We start from the raw sequence: 20795 nt of genomic DNA on the forward strand, positions 1-20795 counted from the left end.
CGGAGAGACAGAATGTGAAGGAGAGAGAGAGCACAGCCTGGACACGCTTGTATTTGAGGGAATAAACAGAGGGTTAGAGAGATGCAGTTGTTATCAGAAAGTTTACAGTAATCGTATCTGCAGGACAACATGAACTATATAACAGGTATCAGACCTGAAGTAATCAAAGAATAAATCACTAACTGAAGGTTAAGGCATAAAGATGAGTTTTAAGATGCATTTTCCTCAACAGAGGCAGACAGTCTGATATCAACAGGGAGGTTGTTCCAGCTGAAGGGGGCCTGATAAGAAAAGGTTCTGCAGCCTGAAACTCTGGGAACAGACAGGAGCCCTGCATTCTGAGATCGCAGAGCACAGGATGAAATATATGGTTTAAGGAGATCAGACAGGAATGAGCAGGGCTGCCCATTTAGAATTTTGTAAGTCATCAAAAGCACCTTAAAGTCTGATCTGAAATGGATAGGAAGTCATTGATGTAATGTGGCCAGATTTTCTGGGCTTGGTTAAAATTCTTGCAGCAGCAGTCTGGGCCATTTGAAGACTTTTAGTACAAGCATTTAGCAGGCCAGAAAATAAAATATGCAATAATCCAGTCTGGGTGACACAAAAGTGTGAATTAGGCATCAGGTCTCAGCATCTGCCATAGACAGAAAAGGCTGAATTTCAGCTATTTTACGTGTATGGAAAAGATCAACAGAGAGGGCAGGATCAAATGTAACACTAAGGATCTTGACTGTCATACTTTGAGAAATCATACAGTTGTTAAGGTTTTCACTTACTTGATCAAATTGTGTCTATGTTGGGCCAGGCCAATGACCAGCATCTTACTTTTATCTGAATTTAGGAGCAAGACATTTTTTTGACAGCAGATAAACAGACCTCTAATTAGACAGTTTGAGGAGGGCCATCAGCTTTTACAGGAAGATACAGCAGACTATCATCAGTGTAAAAGTTGAAATTCATTTCATGACTACGTATAATTTGGACAAGAAGTGAAATATGAAGAGAGAAAAGTAGAGGGCAAAGAACAGAGCCCTGGAGTACTCCATAATTCACATTAAAAAATATTGATGTGGTATTTATTGTAGGAGACACATTGTTTTCCTTCATATAAGTAGGACTTTATGTCCGGAGTTTTGAGTGCCAGGCCAGATTGGTTTGGTTTCCCAATCACTCTAGGAGTATACAATGATCTGTGGTATTGGAAGCTGCACTGATATCGAGTAAGAGAAACACAAAGGTAGAATCTGAATCCATAGAGAGCAGAAGATCATTTACCACTTTAGCAAGTGCACTTTCAGTGGAGTGACAGGCCCTGAAAGCAGATTGAAAAGGTTTTAAAAGATTACTGCTAAGCTACTGAGACACAACTCTTTCCAGTACTTTTGAGATGAATGGAAGGTTAGAGGCTGGGCGGTAATTACTTGGAGATCCTGGATCAAGGTTTGGTTTCTCAAGTAACCACAGCAGTTTTAAAGCTGGTGTGGATGATGTCAGATGTAAATGGTAAATTAACAATATTTAGTATTATAGGTCTCCAGCTGGTCAGAGTCTTTAGCTGGTAGAAGATCGAGGAGGCAGGTAGTAGGTTTCGACAATAACTTAGACAATGATTCCAGAGATGTAGTCTTAATTTCTTTTGTGTATGTGTATGTATGCTATACTCATAGATAAAAGTGGATCTATTCATGAGCTAAGTGTTAGGAGACGGAAAGCCATTTCCTCTCCCTCAGCACTGTGATAGGGCTAAATGAATCATCAATGAATCTGCAATGACTGTTGACATTGATTTACTCTCTGCTGTCATATCCCTCTGTGTGTGTTTGATTGTGAGAGGTGATTGCTATCAGTGAGCTAGGCGTTCTCTTATGCAGACAAGTGAGTTTACGATAAGAGCATTTGCTTTTGCAGGGCAAAGAGAGAGCGAGAGACTAATGGGCCTTTGGGGCTAGAAAACAACAAGCATTAAATACATGTATCTGTGAGTTGTGAGATGATGTTATGACATGGGGGTGATTTAGCCGTCTGTGGGAATGATTGTATAGCCAAAAGCTGTTTGTCCAATCAAACTTTCATGCAATAAACACATTCAATTAATATTTATTTCCTACTAGTGCAAATGCTGCATGTTAACTAAATCAAAACAGGCATCTATAGTCTGTAGTGCATCAGACAATATGATAATCATTTTATTTCTTCAATCCGGTGTTGGGCTTGTTACTCTTTTAACTCTTTACTCTTTTCAAGTGTAATATTAGTACTTTATTTATTACTCCCTGCCCACTGTATTTTTTACTCTACTGGTTATACTACTTTTCTGTTAAACTCCACAAAATTGGTCCAGTCCTCCTCAAAATTCAGGCTTCGCATATGCGCCTCTGTGTGAATGTCAGGGTGGCTAATCGCTAAGTGCTGCTAAGGCCTTAAACTAGCAGCAGAGCTTGGCAGCACAACTGGCTCAAACGGATGACGACACACAATCGCATTTTTATCAGTAAACAAATGCACATGTTTTTTTTCTTCTACCTTTGGGTCTTTTGTTGCCTGTGACTGGTAATTTTAAAATGAAAGTTAAAATCCAGTTTTGGTTGTTTAGCCATTGTAGGGCTGCTCTAATCTCAGTGTCAACTCCTGTTGTCTTTCAGATCTCGGCTGGGTTGCCATGACGAGCGAGGAGTGTCCTGTGCCGCTGGGGAGCATTTCCTCAGCAGTGCCAGGGCAGAGCGAGGAATACGGCTCGGCGCAGGCTGATGACATCATCGAGGAAGTGGGTCCAGGTGATGATGTCAGCATCGGCAGTGACCTAAGCACTATTGTGGTGCCCTTCCCAGAACTGGCACCCGTGGTCTTTTTCTGCCTTAAGCAGACCACCTGTCCTCGCAGCTGGTGCATCCGTATGGTCTCCAGCCCATATCCTTTCATTCACTGCTAAAAGTGACTCCTTTAACCTTAAAGATAACCTTTACTTTATCCCTTAATTTTCATCAATCAGCTCAATTAGTCACCTGTCCTCATCTGTTATCAAAAACATCAGCGCTTCCCTCAGTGGTTTTTAAAGTCCCTAAGCTTCATTAATCCCCCTCTTCTTTAAATCACTCCCATCATTCTTAACGTCTTCTGTTCGTTGGTGCACCTTTCATGCAGCATTCATTCCCTCTCACTCCTCCACCTTCTCCTTTCATCTCCTTATCCAACACTGGTTCTCCTTTCCCTCTATATCCAGCTCTTTCTTTTTTTATAGAGCCTTTTTTCTGCATATCCATCTCCCTGACTCTTTGCACAGTCACAATTTATCTTCTTTGTGATATCTTCTGTCTCTGTTTTGTGTTCTTTTGATACATTTTCATCCATCTTGACTCTGACCCCCCCCCCCAATCCACCCTCGCTCCTTTATCTAGTGGATTTCCTACCACAGTGCAGCAGACATCCCAGAATCTTCTCAAAGTAAGTGTTTTTGACATCCTTATACAACCACGACTGCAGTGATCAGCATTTTACTGCTTGAACAATTGAACGTGCACATTTGTATGTGTGTGCCTGTGTGTGTATGTGTATGGTTTTTGCCTGTGTCCAGAACAAGCAGTTGTCTGTTTGCTGACTAAACTGACAGTGGCAGTGGGACTCAGGATGATCCTTTCACATCAGGGACAGACAAGACCACACTGCTGCATAAATGTGTGTGCGTGTGTGTGTGTTTTCAGCACCTTTTCATTCACTGCCATTAAGATAATGGTGCATTTTTAAAAGGTATTTTTCACTTTAGATGACGTTATGGAGCACATATCTTTTGAACAACTCTGCTCTGCAAACTGTTTCTTTTAATATAAATCAAGCGTGGGTGTAGCGTTGGATTTTCATTCAACAATATCCAGGTTATGTTGTTTTTCTCTCTAATATGCATTTCCACTGTCATCAGCTACATCGAGAGCCCATGACCCCAGAGTCATACTTACAAATTAAACAAAATATATTGCTGGTTTGTTGTATGTTGTACAGTTTCAATAACACAGTAATGAATGGGAAATGATCTGGTTTCTATTTTACACTACTGGTTTCTTGTCATACTTTGTTTAGCAGTAATTATATACTGTTATGTAGTTGAAGAATTTAAGAAATGAACGAAATACTCTATGCACATTTTTCTTCTTTTTTTCTTCTTTTTTTAATATAACTTTAAAAATTGTTAATCATTAGTTTGATTTAGTTCGATGTATGGAAGGGTTTGAATTGATGAACTCAAAGTTTACACCAAAACCCAAATGTCAGACCAAGACAGATTGCAGTGATGGTGAGTGACCAGAAAAATCAGGAGGGCAGGGAGAGTGTATCCAGTCAGATATACAAAAACTGGACAGCGAGACTTTCTGTTTGCCTTTCAGACTCCATCTTTGATGTTGGAGGGAAAAATGGTTTCAGAAGGATTTTACACTGCTTACTAATGGCTGAGCTCTGCTACTCTCAGTTGGCCCCACGCCACAGGGTACAAACATGCACACACTCTCCCCACACATACACTCCAAATCTTATTTCACATCGCCTGAGCTTCTATCGCAGCTCAATGGTTGCCGGACACCCATGGTGGCTGAAACTGTAAGCATGTTATAACCCAGAGAGACACATCAGTGTGTGTGTGTGTGAGAGAGAGAGAGAAAGAGAATGTGTGAGAAAAATATAAAACAAGTGTGAGAAAGGTGAAGAGGACTGAGCGTGTTTGTGGAGGTTTGAGGGAAGGCTGTTACTGCTGTAGTTGAGGTGAGTTTCCTTTGGTGGAATCAGCTGGAGAGCCAAGAAGTCACACGCGCGCACACGCACGCACGCCTCAGTCACCATGGTGGCTTGTGAGGTGTTACTTTTGCCTACTGTGACCGTGTGAGTATAGACAATTTTGAAGCTTGCTGAAGCGCGAGTGGGATGGCAGTATATTCACAGGCTTTATGCCTTCACTTAAGTAGGACTAGGAGTGTGTGTGTGTGTGTGTGTGTGTGTGTGTGTGTGTGTGTGTGTGTGTGTGTGTGTGTGTGTGTGTGTGTGACTTAAACTGGAGCAAGAGTTTGTTTTTTTTGACGGTTGTTGCGCCGGAACAATGTTTTGTACCTGTGTGTGTGTGTGTGTGTGTATGTATGTATAGGGGGGCAATAAGTAGTTGTTTCACCATCTCTTTTTAGATCAATAATCCTGTCCACCACTCAGCAGCTGGGGAAGGCCTTCAGTGACATGCACACATGTGCGCACACACACACACACACACACGCACATACACACACTGGCATACAATGATGTTCTCCCACGCTTGCCTGCAGCAGAGCACCCAGAGCACCTCTCTATATTGCACCCCACACACTTCTTCTACCTCTCTCTATTGTTCTTGCTCTTCAGAGTGCACACTTACACTCTGTACATATCATACAATATAGATAAACCCTATTCCTTCTCTCGTTGTTGAAACTAGCTGGTAGGAGATACTACTAGCAGGTAATTCTTCCACCTTCTCAATGTTAAATCTTACCCGTTTAAAGAATATGTGTTATTACTATTATTGGTCCCTTGAGCTCCTCACTTCCTCATTGTCTCCTCTACTGGACTGCAGTGAATTTAACAGGCAAAATAATCAGAGGGGTCATAGCTGTCACTTGGTCATTGTACTGAATGGAAAGAAAAGACTATAATTGCGCGTGCACAGTGGATTATGTCCAGCCAGTCGGCTGCATTGTGTCTCAGTTACGTATAGGGAAGATTAACTCTCATTTCCCGCTTTATTCTTCAGATCATGAAGAGAACATGTCAGGTCAGTCACACTCCGCAATCAGCTGCATTCAGTGAAGCCTGACCTGTCAACACTTACTCATGCTGGAAACACAGGGAAGGGTAGATAGCAGTTTATAGCAACTGTCATGTACTGACTTATCTGAAGGTACGATATCTTCTGTGGAGTTTAAAGCTTCGAGCTTTTGAATATTTTATGTTTCATCATATGGTGGAAATCTATGATGAAATTCTACATCTGAAAGAGTAATAATTCATTAAATTTGTTACCGTTGCATTGTGGTCTGTCGAACATGTATTTTTTTAAATTATTATTCTTTATTTTTTTTAGGACTTCATCTACTGTTGCGTTTTTTCTGCACCTTTTGTTCCAGATTCCTCAACTATGGTTATAATTGCAAAGTAGCCACATTGAATAGCGAAAATTTTAAGCTGTATTTTCAAAGTGGAAATGCAAGGGTAATTACTTGGAGTATACAGCATTTCTGAAAGGGAGTGTGCTGCGATGTGTGCATGGGTTGTTTAAAAGCAGAGCATTGATTGATGTATGGCTCTGGGCGCCGTCCTTTGTCTTTACACGTCCATCATTACACTTGCATGCGCTTCACTATATTTTCATTCCCCTTCCTCTCTATGTCTTTGTCTCCCCCTGAAATTAGTGTTGTCCGGCTGCTCTCACATGTTTGGCACCTCTCTTGTCATCCTCTTCTCCTGCTGTCAATTCTTTGCAGTTGGTTTCTTTCTCTTTTTTTTCTTTTTTTTTTCCACCAAAGAGCTTGATGCCAGTAACTATGCTTGTCTTCACTTTATCTCACCCTCTCCTCTCCTCCTCTGATTGGCTCCTGTGGTGTTCAAGCAGAGTGACCGGCCTCTGTGGCCCATGATCCTCTCTGGCCCTGACAGCTTGTTATCTCCATGGTGACGGATGGCTGAGGCGTTGCCGTGCCTTGCTCTTAACTACAGCTGAGGATAGAGCACACACCTGGGACACATCACCTTCTCACTTTCTCTCTCTGTGGTTTTCTTACTCTTTTTCTTTCTCTCAACTTTTGCTCTCTGTCTTTCTGCTTTCTGTGGTTCGAGTTGGGAAAGTTGCTGTGGGGCTACATGGTAGATTTTTGTCTCTTCTTTCACAATGACACTTGACGCTGTGAGGTGTGCCACTTGATGGACGTGTGTGTGTGCGTGTGTGTGCAGATGTTGAATAGTTGTTCCCCTTGTTTTGACAAATGTTTTATTAAAGGACATCAAAATTCTGTCTTGAATTCAGAGCGACAACTGTGTCGATGTGTCTTTCTTTTATCTTCTGCTTGTTCTCCTGTCTCTTTTCTGTCATTTCTTCTTTTTTGCTTTCTCTTTTCTTCTCTCTCACAGATTCATTCACTCCGTTCTGCTTGCGTACATCCCTCTCCCTCCTTCCTTAAGATGTCATCATATCCAAAATTTCCATTTATGCCTTCATCTTGTGGAATAATAAGTGTTCCACTTATTTTAATGAGCCTGTGTCAAGTATGAACTGTTGTCCTTTTACCACAGGGAAAGTCTTCCTTATAAAAGAGTTGCAAACATTAATGAGACATACCTCTGTTAAGGATAAATTAAACGTATTAGAACGCTTATACTAATGCTTATGCTTCGAAACATAAATCACAGCGTTAATACAAGTACCAAAACTGATTCTAATGATCCCCACTCTCTCATCACTCTTTCTCACTTTGTCTTTCCTCCCTCCTTCTTTCCTTCCCCTCCTCCACCTCCCTGTCTCTTCTCCCTCAGGTCTAGTCTAAACTCCATTAGTGCCTGTGCTGTCTGAGAGAGGAAGAAGAGATGAGAGGGGAAGAGTAGGGAAGAGATGAAGGGCTTAAAGTGACTCTAATGACTACTGTAGTACCAAGCCTCGGTGCATACACACTCTGTGTGACCTCTTTCACATGCATTACTCTTCCATAGTAGTTAGGTTGCACTGAACATGTGCTTTTTATACGATGGCAGCTCGAAGTTAATGTTTTTTAAATGTTAAAAGATAAAGAGGAATTCTAACAGCGGATGTACAAAGCCACATTATATTACTCACACGTCTCATTTTGTTTGTTCCATTTCCTTTCAATCTAAAATACACCAGCATTTCTTAGAACTGAAGCGATAAAAGTCTCTGAATTAAATTCAGGTTCTTTCAAGAGTAGATTGGACAACTAGTAAAATAAGCCTAACCCACCTTCCTCTGAAGCTTTTTTTTCATAATGGATACGATGCCATGTGTCTTCCTCACTGACATGCAATATGTTTGTGAACAGACTCACAACCATCTTCAGTTCTGCACATCCGCCATCATGGAAATAGTGAATTAGAAAATACTTTGTGTGTGGCGTAGACCTGCTTATGCACTATTTAGATTTGCTAGGAATGCTATTTAGACACAATCTACATACATACCAACGCATTTGGTATGTATGTAGATTGTGAACAGTTAGCGTTCGCTGTCCCCGATGCGTCTTATTTCTCATTTGTATTTGTCTTGCTCTTTATATAGTAGCAAAAAGAGGGTGCATATGATTGTTATTTACATGTGTTAAGTACTTTTGACAGTGTCTGTGTGTACATGTGTATGCATACATGTGTACAAATGTGCTTCAGTGTGTGTGTGTGTGTGTGTGTGTGCGTGTGTGTTATCGCAATCCTCCACTATTGGATTATGGATTATGTAGACACTATTCTTGAATTGCCGCCCATAACTGTGTTATGGTTTAGTTCAATGTCACATTCTTTGAAGAGAATTACATCCAGATGGCTGGCTGACATTATCCACCAACTGCTTTGGCATTGTGTTGTGCTATACAGTATGGTGTATATGGCAGCAATATTTTAGACAGCAGTGCCTATTTGTCTGAACTCAGTAACAGCAGGGCAGATTGCTTTTGGATAAACCGCGCAGATAAGTGTCAGAGGTGCACAAGGAGAAAAGCACACATGCGTACTCACACACACACACGCAAACATACACTTTCGCGCACACAAGCAGGAACAAATACGTTTTAGTTTTTTTTAACCATCTTTTTGTTTTCCACCTGTCATCATCACATCCCTGCTGCCTTATTTTTTATCTTATAAAAGAATCATGTCTTCCTTTTTTTATGTCAGCTCAACTCAGAAGTATTGCTTTACACAAACTGGGACTCTTGAGAGAATTTAATAAGTCATTTAATGGCTCCATCACCACTAACTGCAGGGTACATTTTATCCAAGTGAGTGCTTTGTAGTTTGCTATTTCTCATCTATTATCCACAAAGTGCTATATAAATTGTATGAGTCATTCTGCACTGCAGTGAGTCTGTTCTTTGCTGCCGACCTCCCTAAAATTCTCCTTAACAGATATGAAATTTTCAGATGCATTTTTCCTCAAAAACATCGATATAATTGATTGAAGAAAGTGACAGTAAGCACAATAATGGAATGAAGCGATGATGCCTGGTCAGGTTAGGAACACACCTTAACTAGTCTTCGGTCAGGAAGAACACGTGTGTGGCAGATATCAAAGTTCAGTATGAGGCCAACAACTTGTCCATATCGCTACTGATTCAGGTCAACATACCCGCCTGCTAACCTCTGCTCGCATGCCCATTTATCAGTCTGCAGCTTCATGATGCCATGGAGTATATATACACAGCACGTCGCCACATCTCATCCATCAACATGAACTCTAGATGAAAAAGTGGACAAGCAGTCAGAAAAATGGTTTAATGTTCCTAAAATGACCTGCGCTCTCCGGTCATGACTGCAGATCTGATCCCAATCTACTGTTGTTGGCTACTTACTGTTGGCTACTGTTACTACTCCAAAAAGTATCATATATTTCTGCCTCTTCATAATCGGGAAAAAAAAAAAAAAACTGAACCTCTGCCACTCTTCGTTTTGAATGCATACAAGATGAGTCTGAGGTAGTGGCTCTGAATGAGAATGGTTTCATGGAAGAACTGTATTGAATGATGAATTTCAAATACTGTCAACAAACTAAACATTATGCAAAGTGCATCCACTAAGTTTTGTCTGGTTAATACAATGCCAGAATTCACTAACTGCAATATGGAAATAAATAAGCCACGAGCCAGTGCTTAGCCTCGAGTAAAAGATAGTTCATGTCCTACAATAAAACATGTAATAAGCACTCTGCCTTGCATTTTGCTTCTTGTACTCCGTCAGAACAGAAGGGCAACTCTCTGTGGCATCGTCTTTAAAACAGAAGGAAAAGCAACACAAGCTTACATGTTATTAGTCTGAATATGAAATCCATAGTTATTACCAGAGGCAGCTGGAAAGACAGCCACAGATAAGCAAAGCAATAATTATTCTACTCCAAATATTCTTGTCTTATTATAGGAAGAAGTTAAAGTGCCAGCAGACAGAATTACTAATAAATCATACTTGACAGCTCAAAGTTTGTCCTTATTTTGTAGAATAAATTGAAGTCTTTTCAGTATACATTCTGCTGTGTTTTGCCCATGGTTAACACCGTAAAAACAACAAAGAGCGAACTCTATCTGCATGTTTGAACATGTGAAACTGTAAAAAATATTACTGTACATATACATATATTTTGATCACAAATAGAGGGAGATTCATTCTTAAATGAGATGTTCAGGATTTGTGGAGAGAAAGCATCTCCAGCCAAAATGATTCATGTGAAGAAGCAATGGTACTTTTTGTTAAAGTGCACGGGCAGCTTTGACTGCACTTTAGAAGATAGAATAACTTAAGATGATTACTAACGTGGCTCTGTAGACATTGTGTCAAAGAACATAATGTTTTATAAAGGATAACAAACAGCTATTATGAACCCAGAGAACACTTCTAGTCCAGTTTGGTAGGTTTGTAGGAAGTGCGAAGATAGCATGAGTCACTAAGGGATGTTTATGAATATTCTGCTTTTTGATTGATCGTCAGTATGTTTCCGCATGAACCATTTGCCCACTTGCTGTGCAGGCTTTGAGGTCTACCCTTCGGTAATGAATACTTATGAGCACATTAGCAGACCAAGAAGATTCATTACAATATCAAGGACAGCAGCAGATCACATGCCCTTTTGGTGCCTTTGAGTAGAGTATCTGTCTTTGTGTCCATGCTATACGAGGCATGAGCGTCATGTTACGAATTCATGGGTCACAATTATGCCAAGCTCAGATGCCCCCCCCCCCCGACGCAAACGCATCCTTTACACGCTGGAGGTAAAGTCATGGAAACCTTGCGGAACATTTCAGATGGTCAAACACAGAGTTTCCCTCCCTAGACCCTCAGTGGGTGATCGACACTCACTGCATCACTGCACACGAAACTCCGGTATGCAGTTTGCATAAAGTAGTGCGTGAATCCCTTTCCCTCCGGCTGTAATGTGTATTGGTTTCCTCGCCGCACCTCGCATGAGATGAATGACATACAACTGCCCACAAGACCAAAATGGTTGTGATGTACGATTGGCATTTGAAGTCTCCTCTGATGAAAAGAGAGTCGGAGGCTCACGGCCGAGCCGGTGTTCACCTGGGAAGAGATCAAAGTGGTGTTTCACCGTGCAGACAGATGGAGGAATTTCATTTCTTCAAGGCACTCAGATATTACAATATAGCATCATTTCAGTATTGCTTAATAGGTTGAGAAAAGTCGAAGATGATCATGCAAGTCAATGAGTTTATTTTTGAGAAGACCGTCGTGTTGATCTAACATGCTTGATAAAGAAGCTTATTCTGAATTTTCCTTGACATTTACCAAACCTCCCTTTCGAGTTAGTGCTCTTATAAGGTCATTTTTTCATAGAATCAAAATAGACACATTGAAGATATTATGTTATATGAACTTCTACAATACTTGTTTTCAGGTGATTTGTGGATGGATATGTGCACAGAAGATGTCAGAAGATGTCAGAGTTGATCAAATCAGCGCTGCAAATGCGTACGAATTTACTGAAAATATATGCAATAGATTCAAAATGAAGGAAATGAGTACGATCAATAAGCAAATGAGAAAAAGGGGGAGGGGAGAGGGAGATGGAGCTGGTGGATGAGAAGGGGTAATTATCGTGCAGATACACATGGAAGGGTGGGAAGTTAGTGAGAGGCACAAAAGCAAGACACTGAGTGAAGGACAAGCTTGTAACTTCTCTCTGAAAGGCAGATGAAAGAGGAAGAGAAAAGATGGAGACGAAAGAAAAGGATGGTAGCCCTTGGAGAGGCGGGCAGGGAGAGAGGGGGAAGAAGTGAGAGATTGCTAGTTAGCACTTTTCTTGAAAAGGCAGAGTGTGAGAAGGAGACAGTGTGAAGGAGGAAAAGAAAGAGGAAGAGAAAGGGAGATAGTTAGCACAGTGGCAGAGTGAACTTTTGCCCAGTGCCTGTCAGTACAGAGGACGACAGAGGACGGCGTATTGTATGTGTGTGTGTGTGCGCGCGTGTGTGTCATGTGTGTATGTGTGTATCCTTGCCTCTTCTTGACAGTGAGGAGGAACATGAAGTCTCTAATTGCTCTGGTGACTGCAACTTCAGACCTCTTCCACAGTGAAAGGGAGAGAGAAGGAGAGTGGGAGGGAGGGCAGAGTAACACTGACATCAGGACAAAAAAAGACAAAAGGTCTTGGTAAGAGAGGAAGAGAGACTAAATGAAGTTATAACTGAGCGATACACGGAAATCTTCAAACAGACAAATAACAGAAATTACACACAAGATCAGGGTGCAAGGGCATAAAACGAGACTGTCCTCCAAAGAACGAACCCACTAAAACATGTTTAAATGACAAAGCCTCTACCAGCCACTGTTTTTAAAGGGATAGTTGAGGTTTTCTGACGTGGGGTTGTATGAGCTCGTCATATATAGTTGGTACATTACCTGCAGTAGATTCTTATCAGCGCGCTCCCAGTTAGGGAAGCCGACCGGTGGCACCGGCAGAGTGGTGATGACTTTACAACAAAGTGTCAAATTCTGCAGAGTGAAGAGGTCAGGTGGATTTCAACATGGGACACCGCTGTTCTTTTCCCAATTCCCACCGACAGTCTCTATTTACCATGACCACAATTATTCCCAAACCTTATTGAAAACTTGTTTTAACCCAAATCATGATCTTTCTCTAAGTTGTTTCTGTCGTTTCACTACTGTAAAACTATTTTATTACTGGTCAGTTCCTTGAAGTAAGTGTCTCTGACTAAGAATGCATTACTGGTGAAAAAAAATGGAAGTATGGTGCGATGCCAAAATATGATTACTGGAACAAAAGTTGCAAAAATATTCAGCAAATTAACATTTTTGAATATGGAAGCTCTCCACTCTCCCTGTTCATCTACATCTCCTTTTCTGCCTTGAAATGAGATGAGATGTGTGTTTCACGGAAGAGGCGGGAAGAGGTGGATGTAGTGTTTTGTACACTTGTCAGCATGCCTTGGTGATTTAGTGATTTTATCTGCACCTTGACCTGGTGGAAAGATGATATATCCATACCTCAGTCTTTCAACATTGACCCACGACATTTTCCCTGACTTCTGTCCAGTGACCCTTACTCTCTCCTGGGCGTATTCCTTTATCGCTCTGTCAGCTCTCGAAGGGGAGAGAGACAGAACCAGGATGGAAGGAGGGGGGCGGTTGACAGGGAGAGAAGAAAAGAGACAGAGTGGAGCTTAAGACGGAGAGAGAGAAAAAAGACATGTAGAGAGAGGTGACAAAGAGAGAGGAAAGAGTTAGTGACCACTAGGGACCCACTGAAATGGCCCTGCTTTGTCACTGTCTCGCATGCACACACACACACACACACACACATACACACAAACACGTTCAACTCTCTCTCACGTTGCACCCTCTCATATATACACATAATCCTAGCTGTCAGATATATGTTACACACGTATGGATCATACTCTGCCTCAATCCTTCTCCAGTGTTTTTCCACTGGCTGTGGTGTGTTTGTTGATGTGTGGGCGGCATCTGTCAGGGCGGATGCTAAAACCCTTCCTCTGGCCAATGATAAAAGCTCAGGCCTTGTGTATGTGTGTGTGTGTGTGTGTGTGTGTGTGTGTGTGTGTGTGTGTGTGTGTGTGTGTGTGTGTAACCACCCAGATGTTGGGACATAAGTTGACTGCTGGTATCTGCAGCTCAAATGAGCCTTGGGGCTTAGGTCATTAAATATCAGCTTTAAACTTACTAACACACACACACACACACACACACACACACACACACACACACACACTCACACTCATACTCATACTCATACACACACACACACACACACACACACACAAACACACACAACCGTTTTGATGTTCTCCCCAAGCAGCTGAGTTGGTAAGTTTCTTCTCAAACTCTATAGACATGTAATAGAATCAGCGCCTGAGTCAGTGACATTACCTCAACAAGCGCAAGTGATATGAGCTCGCAGAGGGACAAACTGTTCAGTGGGGGAGGGAGGGGGGAGGAAAAGGAAAGGGGGAGTGAATGGAGTTATAGGGCAGTAATAAATGCAGTGGTGTGGTAACATGGGTAAATGGGGCCATTTTCACCTACTTCTCATGTAAAATGATCATTCAAAAAAAAAAAAAATGCTTGAGAAGCAGTTCAGGGGGAATCACTCTGCCGCTGCAGGTGGGAAGCCAGCAGGGGATTGTGTCTCTACATCAGATTCCTACACAGCCAGGGCCCCTCCTTAGGGAAACAGGGAAATTGCTGGAGTGTTAAACTCTCGTGGTAAAAGTCCTCGTCTGGTGACTCCGTGTGTGTGTGTGTGTGTGTGTGCGTGCGTGCGTGCGTGCGTGCGTGCGTGCGTGCGTGTGTGTGTGGTGGTGGGAGGGGGAATAGAAATGCACAATAATTTTATTTATAATGACTGCATGCAACTAAACAAAGGGAGAACTGCCATCCAACACTCTTTTTACACTTGTCTTTACTACGTCAGACATACCATGAAGGCAGGGACGCACGCTGATGTGTTCTCTTCTTCTATCTCTTCTTCCTGTCCTTATTGCAACATACTGTACCAAAGACCACTGATAGCCTCAATTAAGGTTCTTGGTAGGGGTCAATTGTGTGTGCTGTATCACGCACAGATTTGCACTCACCAACTCACAGTACATCCTTCCACACATAATGTTTTTTAGGTGATCACACATACACACACACACACACACACACATTTTCTTCGTCCTTCAACTAGGAGCGCACACATAATGACCCAAGCCTACACACACAGAAATAAGATGATTCGTCAGAACTCGCCAAGCAACCTGCTGTCTTCAAGTAATACCCAGCGCGCTATTTCTCTCACAAATAAGACTTGACAGCACAATTTTGTACAATTTAGTCTCTTGGCAGGGGATTGAGGGGGGGGGGGGTGAGAGAGAGAGAGCGAGAGAAAGAGTGCGTGTCCTTTTGGCCCATCCTTTTGGCCATTTTCCCAGTCAAACGAATGCGAGCGGGAGTGTAAAGACAGCCAGGGCCCTCAGAGAGCCAAGCACTGTTTAAATGATGTTATCACAAAACATTTGTTTCCACTCCATCTGTTTCACTCGCGCATTCTCTCACTTCCACTCCCTCACCCTCCTCATTATTATTATTTTTTTTCTCCCTCAACATGTCACCATAAACGTTTGAGCTGGCCCGTCTAATGTTACGTGAGAATGTGACCACGCGTGTTCTCATTTTCCCTGTGCATGTGTCTGTTGATGCATTTGCTGCCCGAGAGACATGAGGGATACTGTGACCCTTTTACCGCCGCACCAACACATGCACACACACACACACGCGCGCCTCAATCCTACCTAACATCCTTCAGGCCGTGCCCCTCGTCATCAATAAGTTATTGATCAGAACATGCTTCTGGTACTACAGGACCTTTTACAGTCCCAAGACTAGCACTGGTGTGTGAGTGGCTGTTTAATTGGTTCATAGACCAGACACTTAAGTGGCAGATTCTGGTACATGCTGTATATAGGTTTCCTATTCAATACCTATGTCAGGGTGTGTCACAACTGACGTACTTGGGTGTTTTTTATCGTACTTTCCCCCGTGTATGCCTCTGTTTTTGGTTTGTGTACATCATTTTGATCTGACAGGGTTCACATTGATTGCTGCTCATTTTGTGCGCTTTGACACTTTATATTAACACGTGTTTTGCCTCATCCACGTAAGATTAACACACACAAATTGCACATTAATAGTATAAATGAGGCAAGAGAATCAATAGTGTTGGTATAATTCCACGGCCAGTGCCATCAATATATCTCTTAGTCAAGAACAGAAGCCCAAACATTAAACACAAAGGGTTCAGTAATGGAGATATTTCTTTAGTAGGACATTAATTAGAGGATAGAGTTGCTGCTGATGTGCCAGTTACTCCCTGGAATGTGCTGAATCTGCGTCCTTGCTACATGTGATTAATAGGCTCCCCATCTCTTCCTCTCTATCGCTTGCCCAGGTTTGTCACTCTTCTTCTCTTCCATCCTCTCTTTGCCTGCTTCTTTGAGTTACAGTTTCAAGACAAAGTTAAGCAGACGGAAGAGAGCGTAACAGAAAAAGGGACAGAGAGTGTCAGCATGACAGACATCACTCACAGAGCTGTAGGCAAGTCAGTGAGCAGATGTCGTGGTAAATTGGGCCAACGCTGGTATTGAGTGGGTGTAATTCCCCACATTTCCATTGGTATCCTTCATGTCATGTTAGGCAGTTTTAGGACTGGGTTAGAAAGGTTGTTAGTATGACTGAAATTTTACTAAGATTAGAAACTAGGGCTATATATGCTCATGGAACTCAGTATTTACAAACAATAACAGACATCCATAATGTCCAAATGATGGAGAAGAGCGTGTTCGTCCAACCTCACCACTGTTCAGTTAAACGTTAACAACACACTGCCAAGCTTCATTTGATTGTAATCGCCTCAGTGGTGAAGAGCCACACTGATCTGCATTTAATTTGTAGCTGTCAGATTATTTCAACAACATTTGCCTTTAAAGTCGCTTTTATTCCCTGTCACTCTTGCCCACACACCTGAGGTTTAGTCTTGTCAATACGTGGAATTTCAGTGAGTAGAGGGAGCTCCTCATTAGAATAACAATGTAAAACATGTGGTCAACTTGTGACTAAACATTATAAGAACATATTATACTTTTGTTTAGGTTGAGTGAGAGCTGAGGGTGAGAGCATCTGTAGTGTGTTTAGTGGTGCTGTGCATCAAGGAATCAAACTAGAGATTTTGTCAAGTACATTCTGAGATTTTGTGAGAATATAAAGTGTTATTATTCGTCAACAAAATGAGGAAAAGATTATTATTTCAAAATATAATTTAATGCTTCTGCTAATGCTGCTGTTGCATCTCCCCCCCCCACCCCCGTTATGTGCCTGTGTTCACATGAGAGCACGTATGAACCGGCGTGTGCTAATGCCTTCAAATGCCTTGCCGCACTGTGGGCAGGTGTATTGTGTGCGCACATCTTTGCGTGTGTGCGTATGTGTGTTATTGTGCTTGCGCATACCTGAGCCTGCCAACCTGCAGAGATGTGATCCCACAGGGTGCAATCACTGCCAGTGCCTATTAATATCAATGGAACCAGTTGAGCTGCAATGACTGACCTTGGTTATGCTTTAGCTAACCAGTGAGCTAATGTAGCCTGTGTTACAATCTTTTCTGCGGCTTGTAGGCATTGCCCGCTAGTCTGATTTTATTTCAGAACTGATTTGTAATGTCACGTGACAACCACCTATGAAATGTTGACCTCAATGTTTACTTTTGATGAAAAAGCAGGGCCGTGTTTCTAGCCTTGCCCCTGCTCCAGATCATTTACCCAATAAGACCTGAAAAATGAAGCTCACAAATGACTCCTTTTCAAAATTTTGCGTTGTGTAGTTTTTAGATACTGATACACACACACACACACACACACACACACACACACACACACACACACACAGCTTGTCTCTAGACTGAACTCTGACATCGCCTCAAGGGAGGATTTAGCCCCAGCACAGCGAGAGAAGGACGAAACTTCCTGAGAGAGGGAGAGAGGAGAGAAGAAGAAAGATAAAGCAATACCATGAGTGAAATTGCTCCCATTTAAACAAATGGAATGAGGGGAGAAGGGGAGAGAAGTTCTTTTGTTCCTTCATGTTCATTTTTGTGTCACTGCAGTGTGAGCTTCATAGGGCTTTTTGAAACTGCTGCCATATTTGAAGCTGGGTTATGAGATTAAAGTATTTTCATTGAAATGGTTGGCAAAGGGTGGACCTTTTTTTTTTTTTCAACATATTTCTGTCACATCTTACAATTCCTCGATTTTTCTATCGTTCTCAAATCAGACCGGTGAATAATGACGTCAGTGGAATGATTATTGCAAAAGGTTCATAATGCATTGGCCGTATTTCTTATTTTACTACTTTAATACACAGTGAGCAGTTTTTTGCAGCATGCAGGCATTTGTCAATATCGCTGTGCTGTATAATTTGAGAGCTGCATACTCACACATTGGAGCTGCCCAGCACAGACACACTCTTGTGCCAATAACGACCAGGACAACCGGAGCTGTTGAGGTTTACATGCCTTGTACAAGGGCACCTTGATGGCCCAGAGACTTTAGATCATCTTGCATCTACGTTCCCTGCCAAACATTCCCTACTTTCCCCAAGGACTCGCTGACAAACCACTGGTGTTAAAATGACTCATTGTTATTGCACCATAATGTTTAGTCTTAATATTTGGTATGTAAACCCATTGGCGAGTGTCCTGCCCTCTTTTTTTTTTTATCATTTTGTTTTAGTTAGCATTCTGGCCGAGAGACTTGGCAGCTGTGCTCACATTGTGCCCTTCACAAGTAGGCTGATTATCTGGCACATTAAAATGAGGGAATGGCTGTTTGACTCTTATAATGATGGCAATGAAAATGAGAGTATGGGTCAGCCCTGTGGAGAAGCTTGGACGCATTACAAATGGTAGTTATGAGAGCTGGGAGCGACATACAGTCGTCCATGCCATTGCTAAGCTAAGCAAATGAATAATGCAAAGCTAAACAACAGCTTGACATGTTTTTTTGCCTCTTTTGGCAGAGAAATCTTGCTTTGTGGCCCCACAGAGAAAAAGAAGAACAAGTCTGACCTCTATAAATATTACATGTCATGTAATGTCATGCTTCCAGCTCACCAAGGTTTTTGCTGGGTCATGCTAGCAGCCTCTAGTTGAGGCTAGCAGCTTGGCTCGTCATTCTGCCTCATCTGCTCCTTTAGTGGCCTTTCTGTCCTAACCAAGCATGAGTAAGTAGAAGTGCAGAGGGTATATGTGACAAATTACTAGCTTCTTGTAGCTACTTTGCATGTATGTGCATGTGTGTGTGCGTGCGTGTGGTGAAATCTGAGTAACTGCAGAACTAAAAGGATGAGATGTCAAAAGACAGGTGTGTGCTTGAATCAAGGTGTAATCCCATGTGTTTTGTCGAGTAGTTTAATGGAGGTGTGGGTATGTATGGGCAGGAAAATGTGTGTATGTATGTGTGTGTGTGTGTGTGTGTGTGTGTGTGTCAGGTAGTAATTAATAAAGACGGGAACATTGGCTTTCCTGCGGTGCTGACATGCCTACAAGGGACTTGCCACCAGTCCAAACACTCACACAGACACTGGAGATAAAGACAAACTTATTCCGACCAACTGCACCGAAGCTAAAACTTTCTCCGCCAGTTAAAAAGTAAACTTAGACCTCATTTAGCCAGTCAAGCTTGCTCTTCATTTCAATGTCCTAATTTTTTACAAGCTTCACCTGAAGCTAGCAATACTGAAGAGGGTGCTATGCATTATTGAGTCCCCTCTTCTACTTCATTTCAGTCTTTCAGCACGTGAATTAATATTGTAGTAGTCTGATAAGGAAAAAAAAATGAAGGAATGGACTAGAGAGAGCCAGAGAATAGGGTGTGTCGACTTAGAGACCTGGTGAAGTACTTTACTCACCCTTTGAGCCCTCTCTCAACAAAGTTAACTTGCAAACAAATGGGAAAGGCAAGTCAGGGCAAAACCACTTAGTGGGACACGAACTTGCAGGGTTCAGCGCTTCCTGCGAACTAACCACTGGACCTGCAGTGTTTGCTCCACACTCGCTGCGACAGAAGCAATCAGAATTTTCTGAAGTGAACCAACTGAGAAAAATATAATAGAAGATTCTTGTTTATGGTGAAACAGGTGATGAAGTATTGTGCTTGTGTGTGTGTGTGTGTGTGTGTGTGTGTGTGTGTGTGTGTGTGTGTGTGTGTGTGTGTGTGTGTGTGTGTGCGCACCTGCATCCTTGTAGTGTGTTGAAAGAAGAAGAAAAATCCCCTGAAGTTGTAAAATGTCACATTGAGGAAACAAAGATGAGGGTTTATTTTCATTTAGTTGCGGTTGAGTTAGCGGCTAGCAAATAATTTTACTCAATGAAAGGCTTGTTTTGATAACATGAAAACACTGAGTCAATACACAATCAAATGCTTTGTTATGCTACTATCATACTGTATTCCCTTTGTGTTTTAAATAGATAAACTTGGTTCTTTGCTTGTGTATTTTAATTGTCACAAACCCTCTTTTCTTTTAAACAGCGTTAAAGCAGGTAAACTATGCCTGGTTTAAGACAGAGAAAAAGAAAAAAACAGAAAGTTTTTTGATTTTTGTTTCCCTGTTGACTGGGTAGAAATCCTTTACAGACAGAAGGCAGGGTCACAGAGTCACATCTTCATACCTAGAGAGAAACAAGGGAGAGAGAAAAGAAGCAAGGTCAAAGAAAACAAGGACGGGGAAAATGGAAATGATGTACTATATTGGTGTGTGTGTGTGTGTGTGTGCATAATTTTCTTCCTCTGTTAGCTCCAAGAACATTTTATAGCGACTGCATATACTTTTAGCAAAAATTATTGAAAAGCATAGCACCTTTCAAACTTAGATAAACCAATGTACAACACATGATGTATAGATGAATAAACATATAGAAGAATATGGTAAAATCTTACTCATCTGGAATCTTGGAAGTGAAAGTTACTTTTATGTTACTGTATATTTCCCCAGGA

At 41.8% G+C, this 20795-nt stretch overlaps 1 protein-coding gene across 1 annotated transcript in view; it reads left to right on the top strand.

Annotated features, from left to right (window-relative positions):
• Window positions 1-2881: 2881 nt before the first annotated feature.
• Window positions 2882-20795, top strand: part of LOC111226995 (voltage-dependent T-type calcium channel subunit alpha-1I-like) — a 100444-nt gene continuing 82530 nt past the window's right edge. The window contains exon 1 of the mRNA XM_022752332.1: window positions 2882-2910. Within this exon, the coding sequence (XP_022608053.1) occupies window positions 2897-2910 (14 nt within the window). The 5' untranslated portion in view covers window positions 2882-2896. The remainder of the gene's footprint in view (window positions 2911-20795) is intronic.

Source organism: Seriola dumerili, unplaced genomic scaffold (assembly GCF_002260705.1).
Source record: "Seriola dumerili isolate Sdu_G_001 unplaced genomic scaffold, Sdu_1.0 BDQW01000169.1, whole genome shotgun sequence".
In the NCBI taxonomy this organism is placed as follows: Eukaryota; Metazoa; Chordata; class Actinopteri; order Carangiformes; family Carangidae; genus Seriola; species Seriola dumerili.